Below are 22,536 nucleotides of genomic sequence, written 5' to 3'. Positions count from 1 at the left end.
TCAGCAGAACACAGATATCATTCTTCACATGGAGGGGTGTCATCCAAAAGAAACACGAAAATGAATTTTTTCTGCATGTTGGAGACAACAGTAGCTACAAAATATACTGAAATATTTAATACTTATAAAAGTGTTAGCTCTTTTCATTTTTTCCACCATGACCTTTATTCACTATAACCTTTAAGTACTTAGACAGGTTTTTGTTGTAGTGGTATTGGTATTTAATCAGTACATTAAGGATAAACAATGTAAGTGAGGTTTGAAAGGAAATACATCTTTCAATTTATCCCCTTCCTCCCTCTCTCTCTCGACTTGTATCTATCAACACAAACCAACACAAAACCTGATGTCACCAGGTTTGTAAGTTCATGACCTGCTTGATACCTAGAAAAAATTATCTTCTAGGAGAACCAAAGATGGAGACACAAATTGTGGAGATAGATCACTGCATGGCTCTGCATTTTAATTTTTAACTCTGACTGTTCTGGAGAGTTAAGAAGTTGATCCAGAGACCTCACTGCATGTTCTCTCTTAATGAGTATTTACTATTTGGGTTAAACAATGATAGACCTATTTGAGCTTCATATAAATTATATACATCTGAAGAAACCTAATAGAGACTAAATGAGACATATTACTTAGTAACACAAGAGACAAGCTCTCGAAATGGATAGCATGGAAGGAGAAAAGAGTTAAGTTATAGGTAGGGGATAAAATTGCAGCAGCTTAAATTCTTAGTTCCCAACATTTTGCTTTGTTTTTGTTTGTTTGTTCAATTTTCAGGGACCCTCAAAGTCTGGACCCACCAGAAGTCAGCAATGCAAAACTTCAGTATGCAGGATGGGGACCTAAAGGCCAACAGCTGGTAAGCCAATCAAGTTTGGTAACTATATTTGGGTTTTGAGGAAGTTTCCATTTTCTAAGCTGAATGGGTCTCACTGTACTCAGCCTGTATATGGTGTTGTGTGTGTGTGTATGTGTGTGTATGTGTGTGTGTATGTGTGTGTGTGTGTGTGTGTAAATTAACATCTGGACAAATACACCAGGGTGTCTGAATATGTAAAAGGGTCATTTCGTTTTAGATAGCAAATTCTCCTGAAATTGGAACAGCATGTGCTTGGTTCCTACATCTGACATGGTTGAAGTGGTGCCTAACTGTAGCTGTGTCTGTGGACTCCAGATGAATCGTGAGCTCAAAGAGATCAACTTCATTAAAAGGACTGCAAATGAGAATGATCCAAATGGTTTTGTCATCAAAAGATGCTCCAGGAACTCAGACTTCTTTCTGTGGAGGGTTTTTTGTTGTTGCTGTTGTTTGTTTTTTTGAGACAGAGTTTCACTCTTATTACCCAGGCCAGGGTGCAATGGTGAGATTTCAGCTCACTGCAACCTCCACCTCCTGTGTTCAAGCGATTCTCCTGCCTCAGCCTCCCAAGTAGCTGGGATTACAGGCGTGCGCCACCACACTCAACTAATTTTTGTATTTTTAGTAGAGACAGGGTTTCACTATGTTGGCCAGGCTGGTCTCGAACTCCTAACCTCAGGCGATCCACTCACCTTGGCCTCCCAAAGTGCTGGCATTACAGGCATGAGCTACCACACCCGGCCTCTGTGGAGGGTTTTTTAAGCAAGTAGATTTGCTGGCCCCGATGGAGCCAGGCCAATCCCATCAACATGCAAAATCCCCCATGGCCATTGCAGCCCTCTCGATTTCTATCAGCTGTTTTCATGGATTCCTTCTCAAATTGGCAAAACTGCCGGGTTTCTGTGAACGGGAAGGATGGTGCAGTGAAAACGGCCCTGAACACTATTTCTAAGATGAGGGCTCCCACCCTGGTTCTCACTGTCGAGCTGGCCTTGCACGGCGCCTCCAGCTGTCAGGCTGCAGGCAGCAGCCCAGCCATGTAGTAAAGGATATGGAGAATATGATCCCTCAGGTTTTTCCAACTCTAGCCTTGCATTTGACTAAAACTTGATTATATTTGTCCGTTCTGTGCAGCACTTTTTAAGAGACTGTATTGCCACGTGCAGAAAGTCCCTCGGGTTTGAAGGTCAGATGACATGGTTGCCATTTTCAAGTCACCATTTTCTTCTGCCTCTTTAAGCTGATTACCTAAGCCTGCATTTGTAAAGCTCCTTTTTCCTAAAATAGCACAAAAAATGATGGTATCTGAAAGCTCACATGGAATTGTATTGGATAGGCTGTCATCTATCTTACAAACGATAATAGTCTTATTTCTCCCCATAGTACAATCGCATTTTCTTGGTTATGCATTAATTCCACTGCCTTGAATTGGTTTGAAAAAAAACAAGAGCATAGAGGCCATGAAACTATTAATATTTTAGCTATTATGATCATGTCTCTAATGCTAAAACTGATGACAGAGGTTTTGAAAAGCGTATGTAGCTGATCAAAATCACAGGGTGACAGGAGGAAGTGAGGAAGTTGAGAGCTGACCTTGACCAAGGAACACCAACCCATCAGTTCAATCACAACAAAGAGATAAAATTTGTCTTTTCTCAAAGGCATTAACTCTTAAAAAGGGAAAAAATGCAATTTGATCGGAGATTGTAGAAGACCTAAGTTTTCAGGACTGATGTGCAACTGAATCCCTAGTAGTTGACCTTAAAACCCTCTGAAGGTCTGTGAGTCAAGAGATTTCCAATATCCATCAAATCATCTGTCAAAGTGGCCATTCCACCTCCGTAGAGAGCTCTCCCTGCCTGCTGTGGATCCATTACAAGCCAGTACCCACAGCTCTGCACCCGGCCTCATCACACCACTGCAGGGAAAAGGATAGGAATGTGTAACGTTACTGATTGATCATTGCCCAGCCTTTTTATAGTAGTCAGGAGAAGACCATCATAACGTGACCACATGTCAAGGTCTCTTTCCACCATACCTGCAGCCTCACTCCTTATCACCCAGTGGCTCTAACTCAGTATGTGGACTCCTGCCTCATTGTCTGCACATGCAAATAAACCGGGTCCCTTAGTAGAGTTGGTACTTGTCGTCCTGCCTCTGGGAACAGCTTGTAACATAAAGGAAATCTAACCCTCAGTAAAAGGAGTTGCTGTGCATGCATGTGTGTGTGTGTGTGTGTGTGCATGCACACACTTTAGAATTAAGTCTATAATTGTCCTCTTGAACAACTGACCTTCATTCATGTCATGCTCCCTTGGAGATGAGAACGGGGAAAATGATTATAGAAGTAATCATGTTTAACCTCTTACAGAATAAGTAACAACAAAACAAAGTAAATGGCAACTTCTCAGAGAAAGCTTCCTGACACCTCCCCCAACACACACACAGACACACAGACACACAGACACACACACACACACACACACACACAGTGGTAGGTAGCCATCCTGGGGCTTCAGGTCTCACCGTGCAATCTCCCAGCACACACGATCTCTTGTTGCTTGTAGACATATCTCTGTCCTTGGTTAGGTGGTGATATGGTTTGGCTCTGTGTCCCCCCACCCAGATCTCACCTTGAATTATAATAATCCCTACGTGTCAAGGGTGGGACCAGATGGAGATAATTGAATCATGGGGGCAGTTTTCCCCATGCTGTTCTAGTGATAGTTCTCACGAGATCTGACAGTTTCCCCCTTTGCTCGACACTCATTCTGTCTCCTGCTGCCCTGTGAAGAGGTGCCTTCTGCCATGATTGTAAGTCTCCTGAGGCCTCCCCAGCAATGCAGAACTGTGAGTCAATTAAACCTCTTTCTTGTATAAATTGCCCAGTCTCAAATATTTCTTTATAGCAGCATGAGAACGGACTAATAGAGGTACCCTGAGTCCACACAGTGAGCCTGTTTCATCTTCATATTCTAACACACCCAGCACACTGCCTGGTGCCCAATACACGTTTATTGAGGTAAAAGATGAAAGCACAAACAGATCGATTAATTCATTAGTTAATGTATTTTTGTGGTTTCAAACCACTTCAGCATGAAGAATTGGATGGTGGCAAATAGCCAGCATCTATGAATAGGACAGTACTAGAGGTGACAGAAATTTGACTTCCTTTCTGCTTTAAAGATATGAATGTTCAGGTAAGTAATAACTGTTAATACTTGAGTTTAGTACCAAAGGTGCTATATGCTTGTGGAACGTTTGAGTTTTTAAATCCATTCGACCTTTAAGAGCATTATGATACATGCATGTACTGAGCTTAAGAGGCAATATAGCTTGTTGTTGAGTGAGTGCCCTATGTGCTGGAGCAGGGGCCACCTTCTTCTGCAGAAGGTCAGATAGCACATGTTTCAGTCTTTGCGGACAGATGGTTTCTAGCACAATGACTCAGCTCCCTTACTGCAGCATGGAAGCAGCTGCAGACAGTATAGATAAGATGGGCATGGCTGTGTTCCAATAAAGCTATAATTCCCAACACAGGTGGTTTGGCCTATGGGTTATAGTTTGCTGACCCCTGTTTCAGGGGATCATATGCTCTCTTGGTTGTTCTTATGAGGAAAGCCTGATGCCAGAGCCACCACCTCATGACAGGTACTCCCCACACCTGCTCTGTCTGCACAGAAAATTCACAACTCAAGAGCAGGCCTTGCAAGCCCTAACCTATTAAGTGATGCCAAGCAACACACCCTTCATTGCCATTTTATTTTAAAAAGTAAATATTGCTCCCTAAAGTCAACCTACTCTAATTATAATGAGTCAGATTGAAGTGAGTAATTCTCCTTTGGGAGCAGAGAACACAGCTGCAGTTGAAGTTTGCAATGAGCTGTGGGAACATATAGCCTCCTTTGCTGAGTGATTTCAGCGCTGCCTTTGGGTCCGGAGCCCCTGTATCACAGGAGACGACCCGGGGAACCAGGGGTGGGTGAGGGCATCTTTTCCCAGTGCCTCGATGTGGTTGCCAAATAGTGACTCTTACCTTTTAGAGTAAGTGTTGTGAGACCCACAGAACATTCCTCCAGTAGTAATGACTGCAGGGAGAGTGGCCTGTGTGTTGTTAGTGGAGTGGGTGGGAGGAGGCCCCAGGCTGCCAGAAGCCACTTCTGTGATGATGCTGGTCTGGGGCTGGAGTTTATGATGAATGATAAGATTGCTTCCAGCTGTCTGCTGAGGGCCCAGGATGTGATCTAGGAAATAGATTTGGCCAGATTAAATAGGATTAAACGAGAAATCCTATGTAAAATGTTAACACACTGTCTCTCCTTTGCTTCCTCTTCCTCCAAACTGGAGTGGTCAGTCGGGAAATATAAACGTTCAAAACATGTGCTGTTTCAATGTATTTCTCTGTACCACTTCTTTCCTCATTTTGTCCTCTTCAGATGAATCTTCCTGAACTGAGATTTCCTCCATGTTTCTTCTTTTTTCTTTCTTTCTTTTTTTTTTTAACTGAAATCTCCCTCTGTCACCCAGGCTGGAGTACAGTGGTGCGATCTCTGCTCACTCCAACCTCCACCTCCTGGGTTCAAGCAATTTTCCTGCCTCAGCCTCCCAAGTAGCTGGGACTACAGGTGCATGCCACCACACCTGGCTAATTTTTGTATTTTTAGCAGAGATGGGGTTTCACCGTTTTGGCCAGGCTGGTCTTGAACTTCTGATCTCAAGTGATCCACCCACCTCAGCTTCCCAAAGTGCTGGGATTATAGGCATGAGCCACTGGGCCCGGCCCTCCATGTTTTTTTTTCTTTGATCTCTTCATGAAGTCCTGCCCCCTACTATGTGTTCTTCTGTTTATGGGAGGTTTGGTTTCTGCTGACCTAGAATGTGATTACATTGTCTGGTTTAGGAATGCCCATGTATTTCCTGATATGATATTTCTACTAGAGACATTTCCTAGAAGCACATGGACTTTGAGGGCAGCTGCGGTGGCCTTCCTTGTTCTTAGCACACGTACTTGGAGTTGAAGCTGCCTCGGAGTGCATTTGCAGGTTGATCTGCAAGGGTAGGGAGCTCATGTGAATTTGGTACTTCATCATGTTTTCCTTTGGAAACAAGTGCCATGGAAATTTTCTCAAGGAAGACCATGCAGCATTAGACAACATTAAGAATTCAAAGCCGGAATCTTTGCTGGTACACTCGGAAGATCAGAGACAAAGTGAATGGGTCTCTCTTTGGTTGGCTTGCTACCATGACAGTGATAAATGTAGAACTTTGAATGGGAAATTTAATGAGTCCATTGGGAAGTCTTCAATGCAGAGACAGTGTCAAAATGTGATGGATGAAGCGCAATGGAGTAGTTAGCTGGGAAACCTGCTGGGACTGGGGAAGAGCTGTCCTCAGGAGACGGCATTCCCCAAAGGAGCAGGTGCAATTACAGACACTATGGAAGGAAACTAAGGAATTCTCATAGCCATGCTTTGCAGCTTAGAAGGGGAGACCAACTTCTTCATCATCTCCAGACAACAACAGGCTGAGGGGTGGTGAATATCAGTGAGCAACTGTCCTGTGTCTCCCTGGAAACAGGAGCATAACATGTTTATCAAAATGGGACATTTGAGCCAGACTTTAGGAAGAATCGCCTATGGCAATTTAGATCCAAAATAGTTTTCCACAGAAGGTCACAGAATAGTTTATCAGAGAGTGTCAAGAAATCTGCATTTAAATTGTGCTGTGTTTTACCGCATGTTCTCACTCATAGGTGGGAATTGAACAATGAGAACACATGGACACAGGGCGGGGAACATCACATACTGGGGCCTGTCAGGGGGTGGGGAGCTGGGGGAGGGATAGCATTAGGAAAATACCTAATGTAAATGACGAGTTGATGGGTGAAGCAAACCAACATGGCACATGTATACCTATGTATCAAACCTGCACATTGTGCACGTGTACCTTAGAACTTAAAGTATAATAAAGAAAAAAATTGTGCTGTGTTTTAATGGTTAGGATGGCAGCTCCCTTGGAGAGGTCTTAGGAGCAGGTAGACTGGACTCCCAAGGATGCTCCCAGCCCTAGGGCTCTCTGGAATGGCACATGTGGCCAGCGACTGCCATGGTCACAAACCAGCTAAATGCACGGGACCCTGCAGGCTGGTCTTGCCATGTGTGTACATCCCCATCATTCTCTTATGCATTTGTTTATGGATTCAATCAACGCTTATGGAACACTTCCTGTGTTCCAGATACTGCTAGATCCCGGATGCAGAAGGAGGACATAGTCCCTTTCCTCACTGGCTTCCGCTTCTGATGGCAAATCCATCTATTGGCACTCACTCGCTCTCCCCAACCACAAATGCTGCCCGTTGCCATGCTCTAGCACTGTCACTCTCCTAAATGTCCCATCTGTTCACACTGCCCAAGCTTTCCTGTCCTGTCCATAGCAGGGGCTGTCACACTATGTGTTTGATATTCTTCTTGTTTTTCACCAAGATCCTTAGATCTTCAAGTCTTAACAAAATGATGCCCCTGAGAACAAAGCCATCCAGACAGGCCTCACCACCTAAGAGGTCATTCCTTGCTTGCTTGATACAGAGCCCGTCAGGCCAATCCAGCTCTGAGAAAAACTTCTCCTCACGGTCGGGGACATGGCCGTGGGGCGTGCTGTCTGGAGATCCAGCTGCCCTTCCCCATGTGACCTTCTACACAGGTGTTCCCTGACTGACTCACACAGACACTGTACCCGTACCCTACACCGGCCCCACCTTAGTGATTGCTACACCCTCTCAAGCCTGTGGCAGTTGTGGCTCTCTAAGCCACACCTCAGTGTGAAGCAGGATTTAAGGAACCAGAGAGGCTGGACAGAGCGCAGCAAAGTATTTATTTTAAGGTGGACACCGGCCCAGCAGACATGTGTCCTAAAGGCTGAGCCCAGAACAAAGAAAACAAGTCCCTTTGAAGCATTTTGAGGTGGGAACTACGTGAAGCAGGCTTACAGAAGTGTGATCAAAGGCTGCTGTGACACTTTTGCCACCTGTCTTACATCTCTGTGAGAACTTGGTTTGCAGCTTGTGCTTATCGGTCTTGTGAACTTGTAGTTTGTGCAGGGAAGAAAGAAACAGGAGTGTATAGAGCCTACAAAATATGTGGAGGATAGATGTGGCTATTGTTTCTTGGGACAGACGGTTAATATTCTCTTCTAACTTCACAGGGGCTGCTTAAATTCTCCTCAGTCTTAGTTAAGACAGAGTTTCATTTTATGAGTTATTGTTGTTTTTCTTACTATTATTCTAATTTTTACTATTATCACTTATGCTATTATTCTGTTATTTTTTTAATTTCCCACTTCAAGTGGACGGAGCCCATTCCTAGCAAACTATTCCAAGGATGGCTGTTTTTCTTCCTAATGTGTCAACAGCGAGAGAGCGAGGGCCTTCCTTTACCTACCCGTGAGCATCTGCCAGTGATCCAGCGGGTACTGCTTCCTCCCGGAACCCTGTCTTGACACTTTGTTCTATGAGTCAGTGAAGGATTCAAGAAAAGTGGAGTTGAGGGTTTTTTTTTTTTTTTTTTTTTTTGCACTCGCGCTGACTCACCTCATGGCATTGGGGTTTCTGCCTTCAAGAAAAAATTTTTTTAATAGCCCATTAAAGTTGTAAGAATCCATGCCTCCAAAATGTCAATAATTCAACCTAAGATATGGAGGAAGAGCTTGCGCTTGAAACTCCAAAACGCTTTGTTAGAGGGACGAAAGGGCAGCTTGATAGCAGATCGGAGGGATGGAGGGCCTTCGCCTCACGCATCGCTCAGGTGTGGGCGTCACACGGGGAGAAGTGCGTGGGGAGAACCATCAGATTTCAGTGTGACAGGGAGGCCACGTGGGTGGCACCGCAGTAGCAGCACAGAGCCAGCATGAGGGCAGGCTGGGTGCAGCCAGGAGCCAGCTGGGAGTGGGAACCCAGCCAGGCCTGGGATGTGGAAGCCTTCACTGAGAAACTCCATGGTAGGGTCCCAGGCCACCTCCTCAGCCTCAGAATCAGAAGGCCCTAGTTTTAAGCCTGAGAAGGAAAAGAATATTTTATTTTGTTTGTTTTGCTCTTCAAGGGTTATTAGTAACAAAAGCTTTGGGGTCAAAAGGGCCAGATTCAGATCGTGGTTGCAGCACTTACTAGTTGCACGACCTTGACTAAGAGACTTAATCCCTGAGCTTCCGCCTCCTGGTCTGTTAACTGAAGTAACAATGCCTACCTCATAGGGCTCATGGTGGAGATTAAATTAGTCTACCCCAAGCACAGGCTGTGGAGCCTTGTGTAAATAACGTTCTCAATACATGTCTTTAATTGTTGCTGCTGTTATTATTTGGCTTAATCGAGCTGTAGAGAATGAGAAGGAATATAAGAATTTCATCAGACGGAAGTCTGGTGTGTGTCAGAAGGAGAGTTGGGCTGCCCTTGATAAAGCAGAGAAATGCAGGATAGAGACAGAAGCTAGGGATGGTGGCCAGAGGGCTCCATGACGGGCCAGCCACATTGTCCGTCACCATCCAAGGTGTACCTGTGTGAACTCACACCTTGCTCTTCTCCCACTCTTAGGGAGTGAGGGGGGATGTTCAGAAAACATCAGTTTCTACCTCCTGAAGTCTTGAGCTCCTTGTAAGTATTCAAGAGTCTGTGGCTTTAGAAAAGGCCATTGTCAGGTGACAGCATTTCCCCTATGCTAATGCCACGCCAGAAATTATCCCTTGAATGGAGAGAGTATGTTTCTTATAAGAAGCTGGGTGTCCTGCTTTCTGTATCCAGTCCAGGAAGCCTGCCTCCAGTCCACAGTTCCCCATCACCACCTGGGTGGCCACCAGGGAGCTGAGCAGAAATGGGCCTGTGGCCTCCTCCTCCGAGCTACAGCCTGGCTCAGGGTTAGCGCTGCCCACCCAGTCCCACGGCCATAGCAAAGGGGGCAGGGAGCACTTTACTGAAGTTGACAAATCCAACGAGGGGAGGAAGATTGATCTTTCCAGCAAGAGGAGAGTCTTTAATGAAATGTCCTATATGTGGAGAAGACCAGACTAAAGTGACATCCCATTAATAACTTACAAAAGCTTCTAATCAGTTTGGGTTAATTTGGTATTCATTGTAAAAACATTCATCATGGGCACTGAGGTCCATGACAGTAGCCAAGAAATTAATATCGCACGGATGGAGATCGCCTTCTGTATCCTCAGATAATGGATGGAGACAGTTTGGTGAGTGATTTGTTAGCTCTACCAAAGGTACCCTTCAAATTTAATGCAATGTGTTGTCACTTCCTAGCTCTGTGGGGCTAAATCACTTTAATATTCACTTGCACTCAAGTAAATAAGCTGAGTTTTTGGTAATGAATACAAATGGGTGGGGTTGTATGACAGGGATACCTGATGGTCATGGTCAAAGGGTGAAGAGAATTAGGGCAAAATTATGGGGCTCTTTCCTGCCACCAAGAGGCTCTTCTCCTGGGATACAGGGATTTCAGGACGTGAAAGGAAATTCGTAATCATAGGATTATGGGGGAAGTGAGAGAAGGAAAATGTAAGTAGGACATCAGGAGGAGGCAGAGATTTGTTTTAACTCTGTATCAATGGAGGAGGCATAAGAGAAAATTTATTTATAAAACAATATGAAAATATGCAGTAAGAGTCATGAAGACATTCCTATACAAGATCACAGAAATCCCTTTTAAAAGAAGTCCACAGCTATATCAACAAATGCATTCATAACACTGTTATCCATAATAAGAATTTCTAAAAGCTGGAAATGTCCTAAGTGTTGACAGGTGAGCAATTGGCTAAATTATGGAGTATCCATAGGAAGAGGTATTATATAAACATTTCAGATTATGATTAGGAAGGCTGCATTGACATATGGAGCATATATCATCTATTAAACAATAGCAGGACTAAAATAAGCCATTTGGTATATTGGCATATGGAAGGTATTAGAAAGTAATATATTAGTCTAAATAATTATTTTGGACTGGCCAGACTGTGGGCTTTTTTTTTTCTCCTTCTAAAACTTTCTTGGTTAGAGCAACATTATATACATTTTAAAAATTAAGAAGAGAAGAAAATGTATTGTTAAAAGTGGGATTTAGGAACACTACTCAATAAACATGTGCTCAAGTAGTGTTGAGGGTAAAAAAGAGGCACTTTTTGCATAGAATCCAAACATGAATAAGCTGCCTGTCGCCCTCCAAGGATCACAGTGCCTTTAATTCCACTGGTTTGAAAGCTCTGTTGCAAACCCTTCGGAGATATTTTCTGGGACTCACTCTTTTTTTGAAGGATAGAAAGCAGAATAACAAAATTCAAGGTCACAGATTATGAGTGTTTAATATCTAAAATGAAATTATTTTTAACTGACAAGTCATCGTTGTATACACTTATGGGACACAAGAGGACTATAGTCAATGTTTTGTGTATTTCACAAGAAAAGAATACATTGCAAAGAATGGTAGGTGAGCCTTGAGACTCACTACTAAGCCAAAGCAAAATTAAGGAAAAAGGTGGACGCTGGGTTAAAACAGGGCCTGACCTGCTTGCCCACATTGGCCAGTGAAGAGAAACCCTATTTTCTTCCTCATCAGAGCTTCCTTAATTCAATTGTGACTGAAACAGTGTATCATTTCTAAGGAATAATCAAATTTAGGAGGGTGCCCCCCACATCAGCCTCAGCAATATTAGGTTAGAGAATTTCAAGATCATTTATCAAATAGAATTTAAAGCAGGACCAGAGTTGTGCGTTAAGGAAGAGTGCACTTCGTGATAGATTCTTGAGAGAATATAACAAGGCAGTTATAAATTAACATAGCCTTTTGAGACCTTTGGATGATGGGACGTGGAGCCGCATCACACTTGCGGCCATGGCAGACCCTGTTTCTTGTCCTGTGGAGGGAGCAACTTCTGAACATTTGGAGGTTTTTCCGGTCGCCTCAGGTAGGGTGGGGGAGGGCTGCACTCTGTGCTGCCAAGAATTCTCCTTCGTGCACCTAATCAGGTTTTACAGATTACTTTGTGGAATTCTCCGGTTTGGGTGGAGGGAACACCTCTTCATAATAATTCCTAAAATGTTTCACAATTGGAAAGTATCAAAAAGGAATGGTTCCATCTCCTGGTCTTTGTAGAATAACCACGACCTTTTCTTCCTTTAAACGGCTGAAATACTGTCAGTCCCACTTATTGTAGCAGTTAATCTTATGCCTCTTTGTTTTATTATTCAACTATTTTACTTTTGAATAACTTTATTTCCCCGACCAAATGTAAGCCATTCAAGGACAAAGAATGTTTTTCATTAGACCTTTATCTTCCATGGCCCATTGCTCAGCATTGCGCAGAGTATAGGCTCTCACAAATACTTGTTAAATGAATGCCATCCAGAAGGGAAAGTAAAATTAAATGTCAGATTTATAGACATAGGGTCCAAAATTCAGGAAAATTGGAAAACCTTAATGATAGAACCTAAAATTTTTAAGATTTAACAACTTGTCTGATGGCAAATTAATTCAGCAGTTCAGATTCAGTTCAGATTGTGAGCAATACCAAGGAAGAAAATCTGGATTTTCAAGTCAGACATTTTGTCTTGAAATATTTGTTATGCTGTGAAAGATCTTACAAGGAAGGTAGAGAGTGTTCCTGGTTAAAACCTGTCAGGATCAGGCTGAACTGAACAAGGTGAAAGGACCTGAACTCCTTGGCTTTCCAAGGACATTTCAGAAAATGAAAGCACCTCACTTCTTGTCTACTGGGATGCCGAGGTGATCGTCTTCTCAGTGTGGTAAGGAACAGTGAGGCCTCGTGGGCGTGTGCCCCTCACTCACTCTCCGGTTTGGAACTGGGGTCGGCCCCCATTCTAAAGCCCTGTGAGGACCTCCGAGGTTATTGTCTGGGTTGTTAAATGTGGAGACAGAGGGCGCAGAGCAGAAGATAATTTGCTCACTTAAAACAAGAGGTTTCTAAGAACGTTTGGAGAAATTTTAGCAGCATCCAAGTCAGTTATTTGTGAATGATTCTTCTGGACTTTTCTGCAAAGTAGACTTCACAGGGCTCTTCCTTTGCAGAAATTTGTTAGCCCTGATTGATTACTAGAAGTTAATGATCAATACTGGATACTGACATACTTCTGCCCTTTGATATGGGTATTTGCACAGCCCACGAGGTTTTATTTCACTTCTCTGATGCGTGGGGAACACAGTACCTTACTCGTGCTAGAACAGTGATAGACGTGAGCACAGATGATCAATGAGTCAATTTCAACAACAGAACCACTTTGGTTTTTGTTAGACTGTGGGTTTCGCTTTTGTTTTTTTTCTTTCACGGTTTTTTTGTTGTTGTTTTGTTTTGTTTTTTATGTGATGGCTCAAATCTAGTTCAGGGCCGGGCGCGGTGGCTCAAGCCTGTAATCCCAGCACTTGGGAGGCCGAGACGGGCGGATCACGAGGTCAGGAGATCGAGACCATCCTGGCTAACACGGTGAAACCCTGTCTCTACTAAAAAATACAAAAAACTAGCCGGGTGAGGTGGCGGCGCCTGTAGTCCCAGCTACTCGGGAGGCTGAGGCAGGAGAATGGCGTGAACCCGGGAGGCGGAGCTTGCAGTGAGCTGAGATCCGGCCACTGCACTCCAGCCCGGGCGACAGAGCGAGACTCCGTCTCAAAAAAAAAAAAAAAAAAATCTAGTTCAGCTATTTCCACTCTAAAAAAACAGTTAGCAAATTAGTGAATTGATTTTTCTGTTTGTTCTTCAGTTTGAAAACCTCTTCATTTATCTGAATGGTTTTAGTTTTTACTGTAATGGCTTTTATGGCCAGGAACAGTTTGAAATATATTTTAATTCCCTCCATTAGGCCAGATTTAATTAACGTACAATATGCATGTTGGTGAGCTGAGTGTGCCGTCTGTGCCTCCAGCCTAGATCGCTCTAGAGCCTGTGCCTGTCCCATGTGCGTGAGGCCAACTGTGCACTCCAGACTCAGTTCATTCATAAATATGAACTCACTGTTGTTTCTGCCAAAGCTCTGCCCTGTGAGTGGTACTGCCATCTCTTCAGTGCCAGGTCAGCCACCTGGCATTCTTGACTTCTCTTCCTCCCCCACCAGCTTGATCCACTATACGTTTTATGAATTCTGCTTTCTTGGTATCATGAAAATCCACCTTCTTCTTTCTGTTCCCACCATCATCTCATGCCTAGGTTCCTGTAACAGCTGCCTCGTTGGTTTTCCTACCCCAAAACTAACCCTACTCCAGAATGTTCTCCATCTGTCACTGAGTGATCTAAAATGCAAATATAATCATGTCCATTTTCCCATGTAAAATCCTCCCACTGTTTTCCATTGCCTTTAGGATAGAACCCAAACCCCTTCACGTGCTTTGTGAAGCCTACCTGAGGTGCCATCACTCCCCTGACCTCTCCTGCCACCCAACACTCCCAGGCTGGAGACCAGCCATAATGAGCTACATCCAGTTCCACAAATGTCCCAGACCACTTCTCACCACAATACCTTTGTATTTGCTGTTCACAAAGTCCAGAACACACTCTTCTTTAAAAAACAAAAAAGTTTTTAAAGACAGTATTTAACTCTATCACCCAGCCTGGAATGCAGTGGTATGAGCATGGCTCACTGCAGCCTCAACCTTCTGTACTCAAGTGATCCTCCCACCTCAGCCTACTGAGTAGCTGGGACTACAAGCACTTGCCACCATGCCTGTTTAGTTTTTGTATTTTTTGTAGAGATGGGTTCTTACTGTGTTGCCCAAGCTGATCTGGAACTGCTGCACTAAGCAGTCCTTCTGCCTCAACTTCCCAAAGTGCTGGGATTACAGGCACGAGCCACTGTGCCCAGCCCAGGACATACTCTTAATCCCCTACCCCTCACCCCTAACTCCAATCCCTGAAGATTGGACTTGAGACCCCTCTGCTCTGCCCCTGCCACTCGGCCATTGCCTTATCACCCCACTCATCACTCTCTGCTGTTGTGACCCATTTCCTTGTTATTCTGCCCCAGCCAAATCCAAACTCCTTAGGAACAACTGCCTCTCATGTTCACTGCTGTGTCCTCAGCCTCTTTGTGTAGACTGTTAGTAAGCATTAAATACGTGTTCAAAAGTTGAATGAGTGACTCAGTCAACTAAGGCATATTATTTACCCAAGATGAAAATTAATTACTTTTTTCAATTGAAGCATAAACCCAGTTTATGAATTTTTATGAAATTGTTTTCTGTATTTTCACCTATTGGAGAAGTTGGCTGACCTTTCACCTTTAGCCATACCTTGCGGCTTCCTCCTTTAAATTTCAGCCTTTTCAGCCACCACATGGGTCCTAATTACCATGACACCATGTTCAAACCCAGGCTCACCAGTTTCCAGTTACCCTCCAGATAAAAAGGTTATAATTGCATATACATGTATCTATTTAATTAAGCTAGTTTTCTCCATGGCCATACAAAGTCATGTTTTTAAAATTAGCTGGGCGATGTGACTGTTTAATGGAACTTGAGTCTTTAGAAGGTCCTCAGATGTCACTGCTGTCTACTTCCTCTAAATCTAATCATCACAGGACAAGGTGCAGGATGGGCTTGCTTAGTGGATGCTGCCTTTTAAATTTCCTATGTTACTGCATGACAAGATTAGTTGATTCCAATAACTCCCTACAAAGGGCTCAGAATAATAAAGGAATAAATTAATCAGTCAATGGAAAAGCAAGCGGTCTATGCCAGGCTGATGAACCACAATAGAACATCTCACTGCTACACGGAGTCAGCCATCTCCCACTGCCCTGCTGAATCCTATCTGAACAGTGAATCTGTGTCGTATCAGAGCCAGCCTGGCAAGCAGCTGCTCAGCCGGCCTTTGCCCTCCTGTCTCATAAAGACGAGTGCCAACGTATTCGTAATTTCCCAGTGAGGTGGCAGAGTCTGTAAATCCTTTTTTCCAATAACCCTAAACTTTTACTGGCCAAGGGTTCAACAGCCTGGTACACATTTAGGGAAACAAAAGGTTTATGGTGGCAGATGATTGTTTAGAATAATGTTTCTTAACTCAGCTACACTTCAGCTTGTGTAACTACCAGCGCCGTGGCTGCATGCCCAGAGGCTCTGGTTCGTTTGGACCAGCGTGGGGCCTGGGCATCAGGGTATTTGAAAGCTCCCCAGGGGCTTCTGATGTACAACCATGTCTGAGCATCCTGGGTTTAGATGCTTACAGGGAGGTGGGGCTGGGATTGAATGACCTCTTCAATAAACTTTGAAGTTTCAAGGTCAACATTCCAGCTTCATAATGAGATATAGAATCTGTTAAATTATATTTTTAATCACCAGGCCTATCACGAGGGAGGTGCTGTATATAAAATTGCTTGTCATTAAAACATTCCCAGGGAAACTGTTGCTTCAAAAGTCAGCTCTACGTCCTTAGATCAACATGCACGGCTTGAAGGTTGCCAACTAGATTGTTGTTGACTTTGCTCCTGGTCAATTCAACTCAGTTCAACTAGAAGTTAAGATCAGGATGTTATAAAGTGATTTTGTTTTCTTTTTCTTTGAATCCTGGATGAGGAGTCATCGTCCAAATCATTAGGTGTTTTATGCAATATTAACAACCTTTAGTGTGATTCCTCCCCCCGACATCAAACCTATAAACATTCAGCTATTCTAAAAGAAAGTTGCTATGATGAAAGCACTGGGTTTCAGACAGCAAGTCTCACGGCTGTGCAGGTTGGGACATAGTAACTAATGATAACAGCAGCCTTTTGGATAGGGCTCACAAAGTTCCCATCGCCATGCTAGGCACTCGGTGTGTACTGTCTCTTTTGCTCACAATATCTCCATTCAGCAGTGAGAAAACAGAAATTCAGAAAATGGCAGTAATTTGCCCCAGGTCACATATCAGGGATGGTATCAGAACTGAAACCGAAGAAGTCGCGCCCCAGCTTCTTCCTTTGGACCGAACTCTTAAGTCTGGGCTCAGTGTTCAGAATGACTTCTCTCAAGACCAAATGAGCTCCTGTGTGTGAGAAGCCTTTGAACACCTCTTAAATGCACTGCAAATACAGTGTTATTACTGCGAATGTGATGTTTGTATATTTGTATTCAAGGCCACCCATAAGGATTTTTTTTTTTTTTTTTTTTTTTTTTTTTTTTTTTTTAAATTTAAAAAATGGGGTTTTTTTTTTTTTGGCAATATACAGAAGCTGGATGTCTCTTGATATAGCATCTGGTGTAATTAATCCAACACCCTTATCTCTCTCCCTACTGAACATTCTAAAAGGGAATGAAACATTGACCTAACTGATATTTCCCTCTAAAATCTTTGCAGGTTCCATTAATGAGCTGTCAGAACCCCAGGGCAGACACTAAACCCCAACTGGAACAAAATGTTCCTCCTGGAGAGGGTGGGTCAGTTGTCCAGGACAGCATTCCTCACATCCCAGGGGTGTGCAGAGCCTTTTCAGAGGAGGATCAAACAAATGAAGCTTGTAGGTCTCCATTTCTAGGGGGTGACCTAAGCGTTTGGTGTCAGTTTTCTACACATAATTCTTTTTTTTATTTCAGATGCATTTTAAATGTTAATGAAATATTTTATAAGTACAGAATAATAAAATGAGCACTCACATGTCCACCAGTCAGCACGAAATACAGAGCACTCCCAAGCATGCCCAGAACTCAGACTCCAGGTCCGGAGTTCCTGGTCCCTCCTCCACCAGACCAACCACTCCTCTGGATTTTTTTTGTGTTTCCCTGCCATTTTATCGCATGTTTATGGATCTCTAAACAATATACCATTTACGTTTATATTTTGAACTTTATATAACTGTTACCAGACAGTATCTATACTCATGTCACTTGAGGTTACATCAACATGAGTATAGATACTGTCTGTCTTCTCACTATACTGTAACATGAGTATAGGAATTTGATGTACCCTGAGTGTAGGTACTGTCTGGTAACAGTTAAAGTTATATAGAGTCTGCTATTTTGTCTTGTATCAACATTGTGGTATTTGTGGATGTGGAAACATTAGCTGTAATTGAATCTTTTTCAATTTTCTGTCATAGTCCATTATACAAATGTATCACAACGCCTTTATCCAGTCTCTTGTCCGTGGATATGTAGTTTTCTATTTTTTAAATGTATTTACAGCGTTGCTATGTTCCTTTTGCTCATGTTTCCCACACACATGTGGCAAAGTTTCTGTAGCTTTTGCTGTGTGTGTATTTCATTACTGAGGGTGCTGAACATCTTTGCATGGGTGCATTTTCTATTCATGTCACTACTTTTGCAAAACACCTGTTCATGTCTTTTAGCCTATTTTTCTTTCGGGTTGTTTGCCCCTTTCTTATTGATGTGCATCATTTCTTTATACATTTAAGATTCGAATTATTTGTCAATTAAATTATTTCCAAGATCTTCTCTCATTTTACAGCCTGTCTTTTCACTCTCATTTTGATATTCTTTGGCAGGAACATACATTGATTTCAATGCAATTTATTCATTTATGGTTTGCATTTTTACATCTTCTTAAAGAAATTGTCCCTACCCCAAGGACATAGTCTCATAGCTTATCTTGTAATATTTTTGTACTTTCATCTTTCATGATTATGTCTTTAGTCCCCTGAACTGGATTTTGGGAAGGGTGTGAAGCATGCTTACAATTATCTTTCCATAGGAATAATCAATTGTCCCAGAATAATTTATTGCGAAGGTCATCCTTTCTTTGCTGATCTTTGCAGCCTCTGCTATTTATCAAACTTCTGTGTATGGGTGGATTTGCTTTCAGACTCTCCACTAAGTTCCACTCATCTTTTGTCCACTGATGTGACAACACCACACATTCTTACCTGCTACAACTTCACCACACAGATGGGACATTTGGCACAGCCAGTCACCTGGGCATGCTGCTCTTAAGAGTCCTGTTTTGCTTGTTCTAAGTAAAAATTAATTATGGCAATGATACCAAATGACACACACTCTATTATAACATTGCACTAACCAAAACTATTATTGAAGTTTGAAAGGAAAAGAAAATCCTAGGTCAGAATTAAATTATCACATGCTTTTACTTGTTCTTTTTAGATCCACTTATTTTTTGAATGAAAAGTTTTCTAAACCTACTCGAAAGACGTAAACTGGTCCATGAACGTAAATCATAAAACCAATTAGAAGGTGTGAAATAGCAATAGAGTATAATGAATAAATCAGTTTATCCTAAAAAAAAAAAAAAAGAAGAGTGTCCTGGCTGTCCTTGGCCTTTTGCATGTATGTACATGTGTGTCACTCATGCACACACACAAGTTAGAATAAGTTTGTTCAGTTCTTCTAAAAACACCTTTGGGAGATTCGTGTGAACTGCATTCAGTTTATCCACCAATGGAGGAAGAATTTCTAAATTTCAGCTGTTGAACCTTTCAATACGTGGTACACTTCCCAGTTTATTGACTTAAAAAATACTTTCTCCGTAAATGTTTATAGTTTTCTCCATAAACTGCTTGCAAACCTGGTTTAAATTTATTCTTAGATATCTTCTTTGAATATTTTTGGTATATGTTTCATTTTGTAAATGTAATTTTTAAAATTTATGTTTGCTAGCGTATTAGTCAGGGTTCTCTTAGCGGGACAGAACTAATAGGATACATATATTACTTACACCATCACAAGGTCCCATAAGAGGCTGTAGGCTGAGGGGCAAGGAGAGCCAGTCCAAGTCTCAAAACTGAAGAACTTGAAGTCTGATGTTCAAGGGCAGGAAGCATCCAGCTTGGGAGTAAGATGTAGGCTGGGAGGCCAGGCCCGTCTCTCTTTTTCATGTTTTTCTGCCTGCTTTATATTCTCCAGAAGCTGATTAGATTGTGCCCACCTGATTAAGGTGCATCTGCCTTCCCCAGCCCACTGACTCAAATGTTAATCTCTTTTGGCAACACCCACACAGACACACGCAGGATTAATACTTTGTATCCCTCAATCCAATCAAGTTCACACTCAGAATTAACCATCACAGCTGGTTAATAGAATTACACTTGACATTTTCTATTGATTTTGCATCCAGCAGCCTTGCTAAACTCATTTAATTCCAATAATTGATCTGTGGTTTCTTTTGGATTTTGTATTTAGATAATTACACTGTCTCCGAATAATGGCACATTTATTTCTTCCTTTTTCATCCTCAACTCTGCCTTATTTCCTGATCTTACGCCACTCTCCAGAACCACCTGTGCTATGCTGAGCAGAACAGCCATGGTGAAAATGCAGCCCTTGCCTTCTAACTCACCATAGAGGAAATGCTCCCAAGTGTTTGCCATGGAATGTGAAGTTGCTGTAGATTTATCTGGGAATGACCTCAGTCACTCTGTTTTTGTTTCTTTGTTTTGTTGGTGGTGGTGGTCTTGTGGTCTGTGTTCTATTTTCCTTTATTTTGAATGGATTTTGAATTCTATGAAGTATGTTTTCTGAATCTATTGAAATGATCATGCTTTTTTTTTTTCTTCATTTAATCTGACAGTGAGGTGTATTGTATTGTCAGTAGAAAACCAGCCTTACATGACTAGGATAGATGCAATTGGTTGGGATGTAGTTTTTAATATATACCTAGCTAGATTTTTTAACATATTTTCTTCAGGACTTTTGCATCTGTGTTCATGGGTGAAATTCATCTACACTGTGGGACATTACATTATTGAATTTAAAATCAGTTTATTGGAATGGTAGGTACTTCAGTAGGTACAAACACAAAACTATGTATAAACTAATATAACTATAAAGTCATATATAATTTACCAATTAACTTCAACAAATCTACGAAAGTAGCAAATTTAAAAACATAAATCAATTTGCAGTGCTGATGTTTTACTGAAACTCTCTGACAGTTGGAATATGATAACCGTGCTGACTGCTCCATGCATTTTCCTTTCTTCTGCATTTCCTTTCTTCTTCTTCTTGACTTAACTTCCCATGCATTTTCTTTATTTGACCTGTGGAGAAACCTTCTTTGGAACAATACAGCCCTGTTACTGTTGCTTTGCTTGTCAGGAATACATCTTTGACATGTCAAGTCCCCTTTTATTCTTTTCTCACTGGCCCACAATAATTAAAGCAGTACTACTTGGCACCAGTGTGCTTATAAACATAAATTCAGGCCCTAAAATCAGGATAGAAAGACTTGGTTATTCAATAGTCATCCAGGTGGTCCACAATATGGGATATACATTTTACTAAGATTCTCATCAAAATGAACATATGAAATGTCACTGTTTTAAAGGACCTAGGTCCTCAGATTCCCAGGTTGTTATCACTAAGTTTGAGAAGCATCCATCCAGAGTTTTTTCCAGAAGGAATTGTTAGTACAATTTGCTGGGCTGCATTTGAACCAATGTCGGGCTTCCCTTAGGACCAGCAGAGATGATAAACAGAACCTAGGTGAGTGGTAAGGAGTCTTTTAGAGAAGTCCTCCTCCCTGGAGGACCTCACCCGAGATCTGATTTGTAGAAAGCAGAACTTCACACTGACTTTGAGTAACTGTCTTCCATGATGAGCTGGGGAGAGAAGGGAACTGTGTCCATAAGACCACATGGCTTCATGACCTTTTGCTGTTTCTCCACACAGAGTGCCCTCAGCCTACAGCGAGAGAGGGATGATCCCACCAGCTGGAAATAGAGAGGACTCCAACCCAAACCCCCCGCCATCATGAGGCGGCAAGAGTCGGACATATCTTCCCCGCGTCCTCCCCTAGACACACCCTACAGAAAGTCCTTTGAAAACACCCCACTGTGAGGCTGCCTTATTCTCCTGTTAGCCTGATTTGCAATAGGAAAAATGTTGAGGACACAACATGCCCTAGTTGCTTCATCCTCATGGTGGTAAAATGCGCCAAGTCTTTAAGCGCCTTTCGTGTGCCAAGCAGCCCCTGCCTTAGGACCACCCCCTGTTAAGTGTTCGCTGGTGACGCCACTGTCTTACCTTATTGACACTAAATGGTTAAGCAGGGCTGGTAAAACATAGAACATTTCTCAGGTTATTGTTTCAAAATACACCATGTTTGTCAGGCAGAAAAGGTTTCCCTCTTAGGATCACCTGTGATGAGCAACGTCAAAGCGTTTTGATGCAACTCATTGCTTTGCTGGAACTGGTTTTCTCCATAAGACGCAGGGGAGGGCTTCCATGTCAAGGGACAAACTGGTGAATATTCAGATGGTCGGGGGTGTGATTTCAGGGTCTGCGGGGATTAAGGAACATCAAAGCATAAAGTTAAGGACATTACTCTGTTTTCAATTCTCTCAAACTTCCTTTTCCGATAAGGAGCATGATTTTGACATCTCCTAATACTTGCTCATGTCTCTTTTTAACAAATGGAGAGTGAGCCTTAGGCCCAGAACTCTAAGCAGGACTGGGCAGAATTCGTTATCATGCTTTGGTTTCTTGGTATTTATTTTATGCTTATCATCCCTTCACTGCAAAGAATACTGGTGTTCCATTTATAGTAGTAATACAAAATGTCCCTGATAAATGAAACTTGTTTACATAAGGAGGGAATTAATTAAAAAGAAAAAGCGGCCGGGCACGGTGGCTCACTCCTGTAATCCCAGCACTTTGGGAGGCCGAGGTAGGCGGATCAGGAGGTCAGGAGATTGAGACCATCCTGGATAACACAGTGAAACCCCATCTCTACTAAAA

The 22,536-nt window shown here is 42.5% G+C and overlaps 1 protein-coding gene across 1 annotated transcript in view; it reads left to right on the top strand.

Moving 5' to 3' along the window:
* The window catches only part of DPP6 (dipeptidyl peptidase like 6), a 423,259-nt gene that overhangs the window by 199,045 nt on the left and 201,678 nt on the right, over positions 1-22,536 (top strand). Inside the window, exon 6 of the mRNA XM_017860556.1 lies at positions 784-865. Coding sequence (XP_017716045.1) covers positions 784-865 — 82 coding nt within the window. The remainder of the gene's footprint in view (positions 1-783; positions 866-22,536) is intronic.

The sequence above is a fragment of the Rhinopithecus bieti genome, unplaced genomic scaffold, assembly GCF_001698545.2.
Source record: "Rhinopithecus bieti isolate Rb0 unplaced genomic scaffold, ASM169854v2 scaffold_50877, whole genome shotgun sequence".
Lineage (NCBI taxonomy): Eukaryota > Metazoa > Chordata > Mammalia > Primates > Cercopithecidae > Rhinopithecus > Rhinopithecus bieti.
This window is presented reverse-complemented; position numbering and strand designations above follow the sequence as displayed.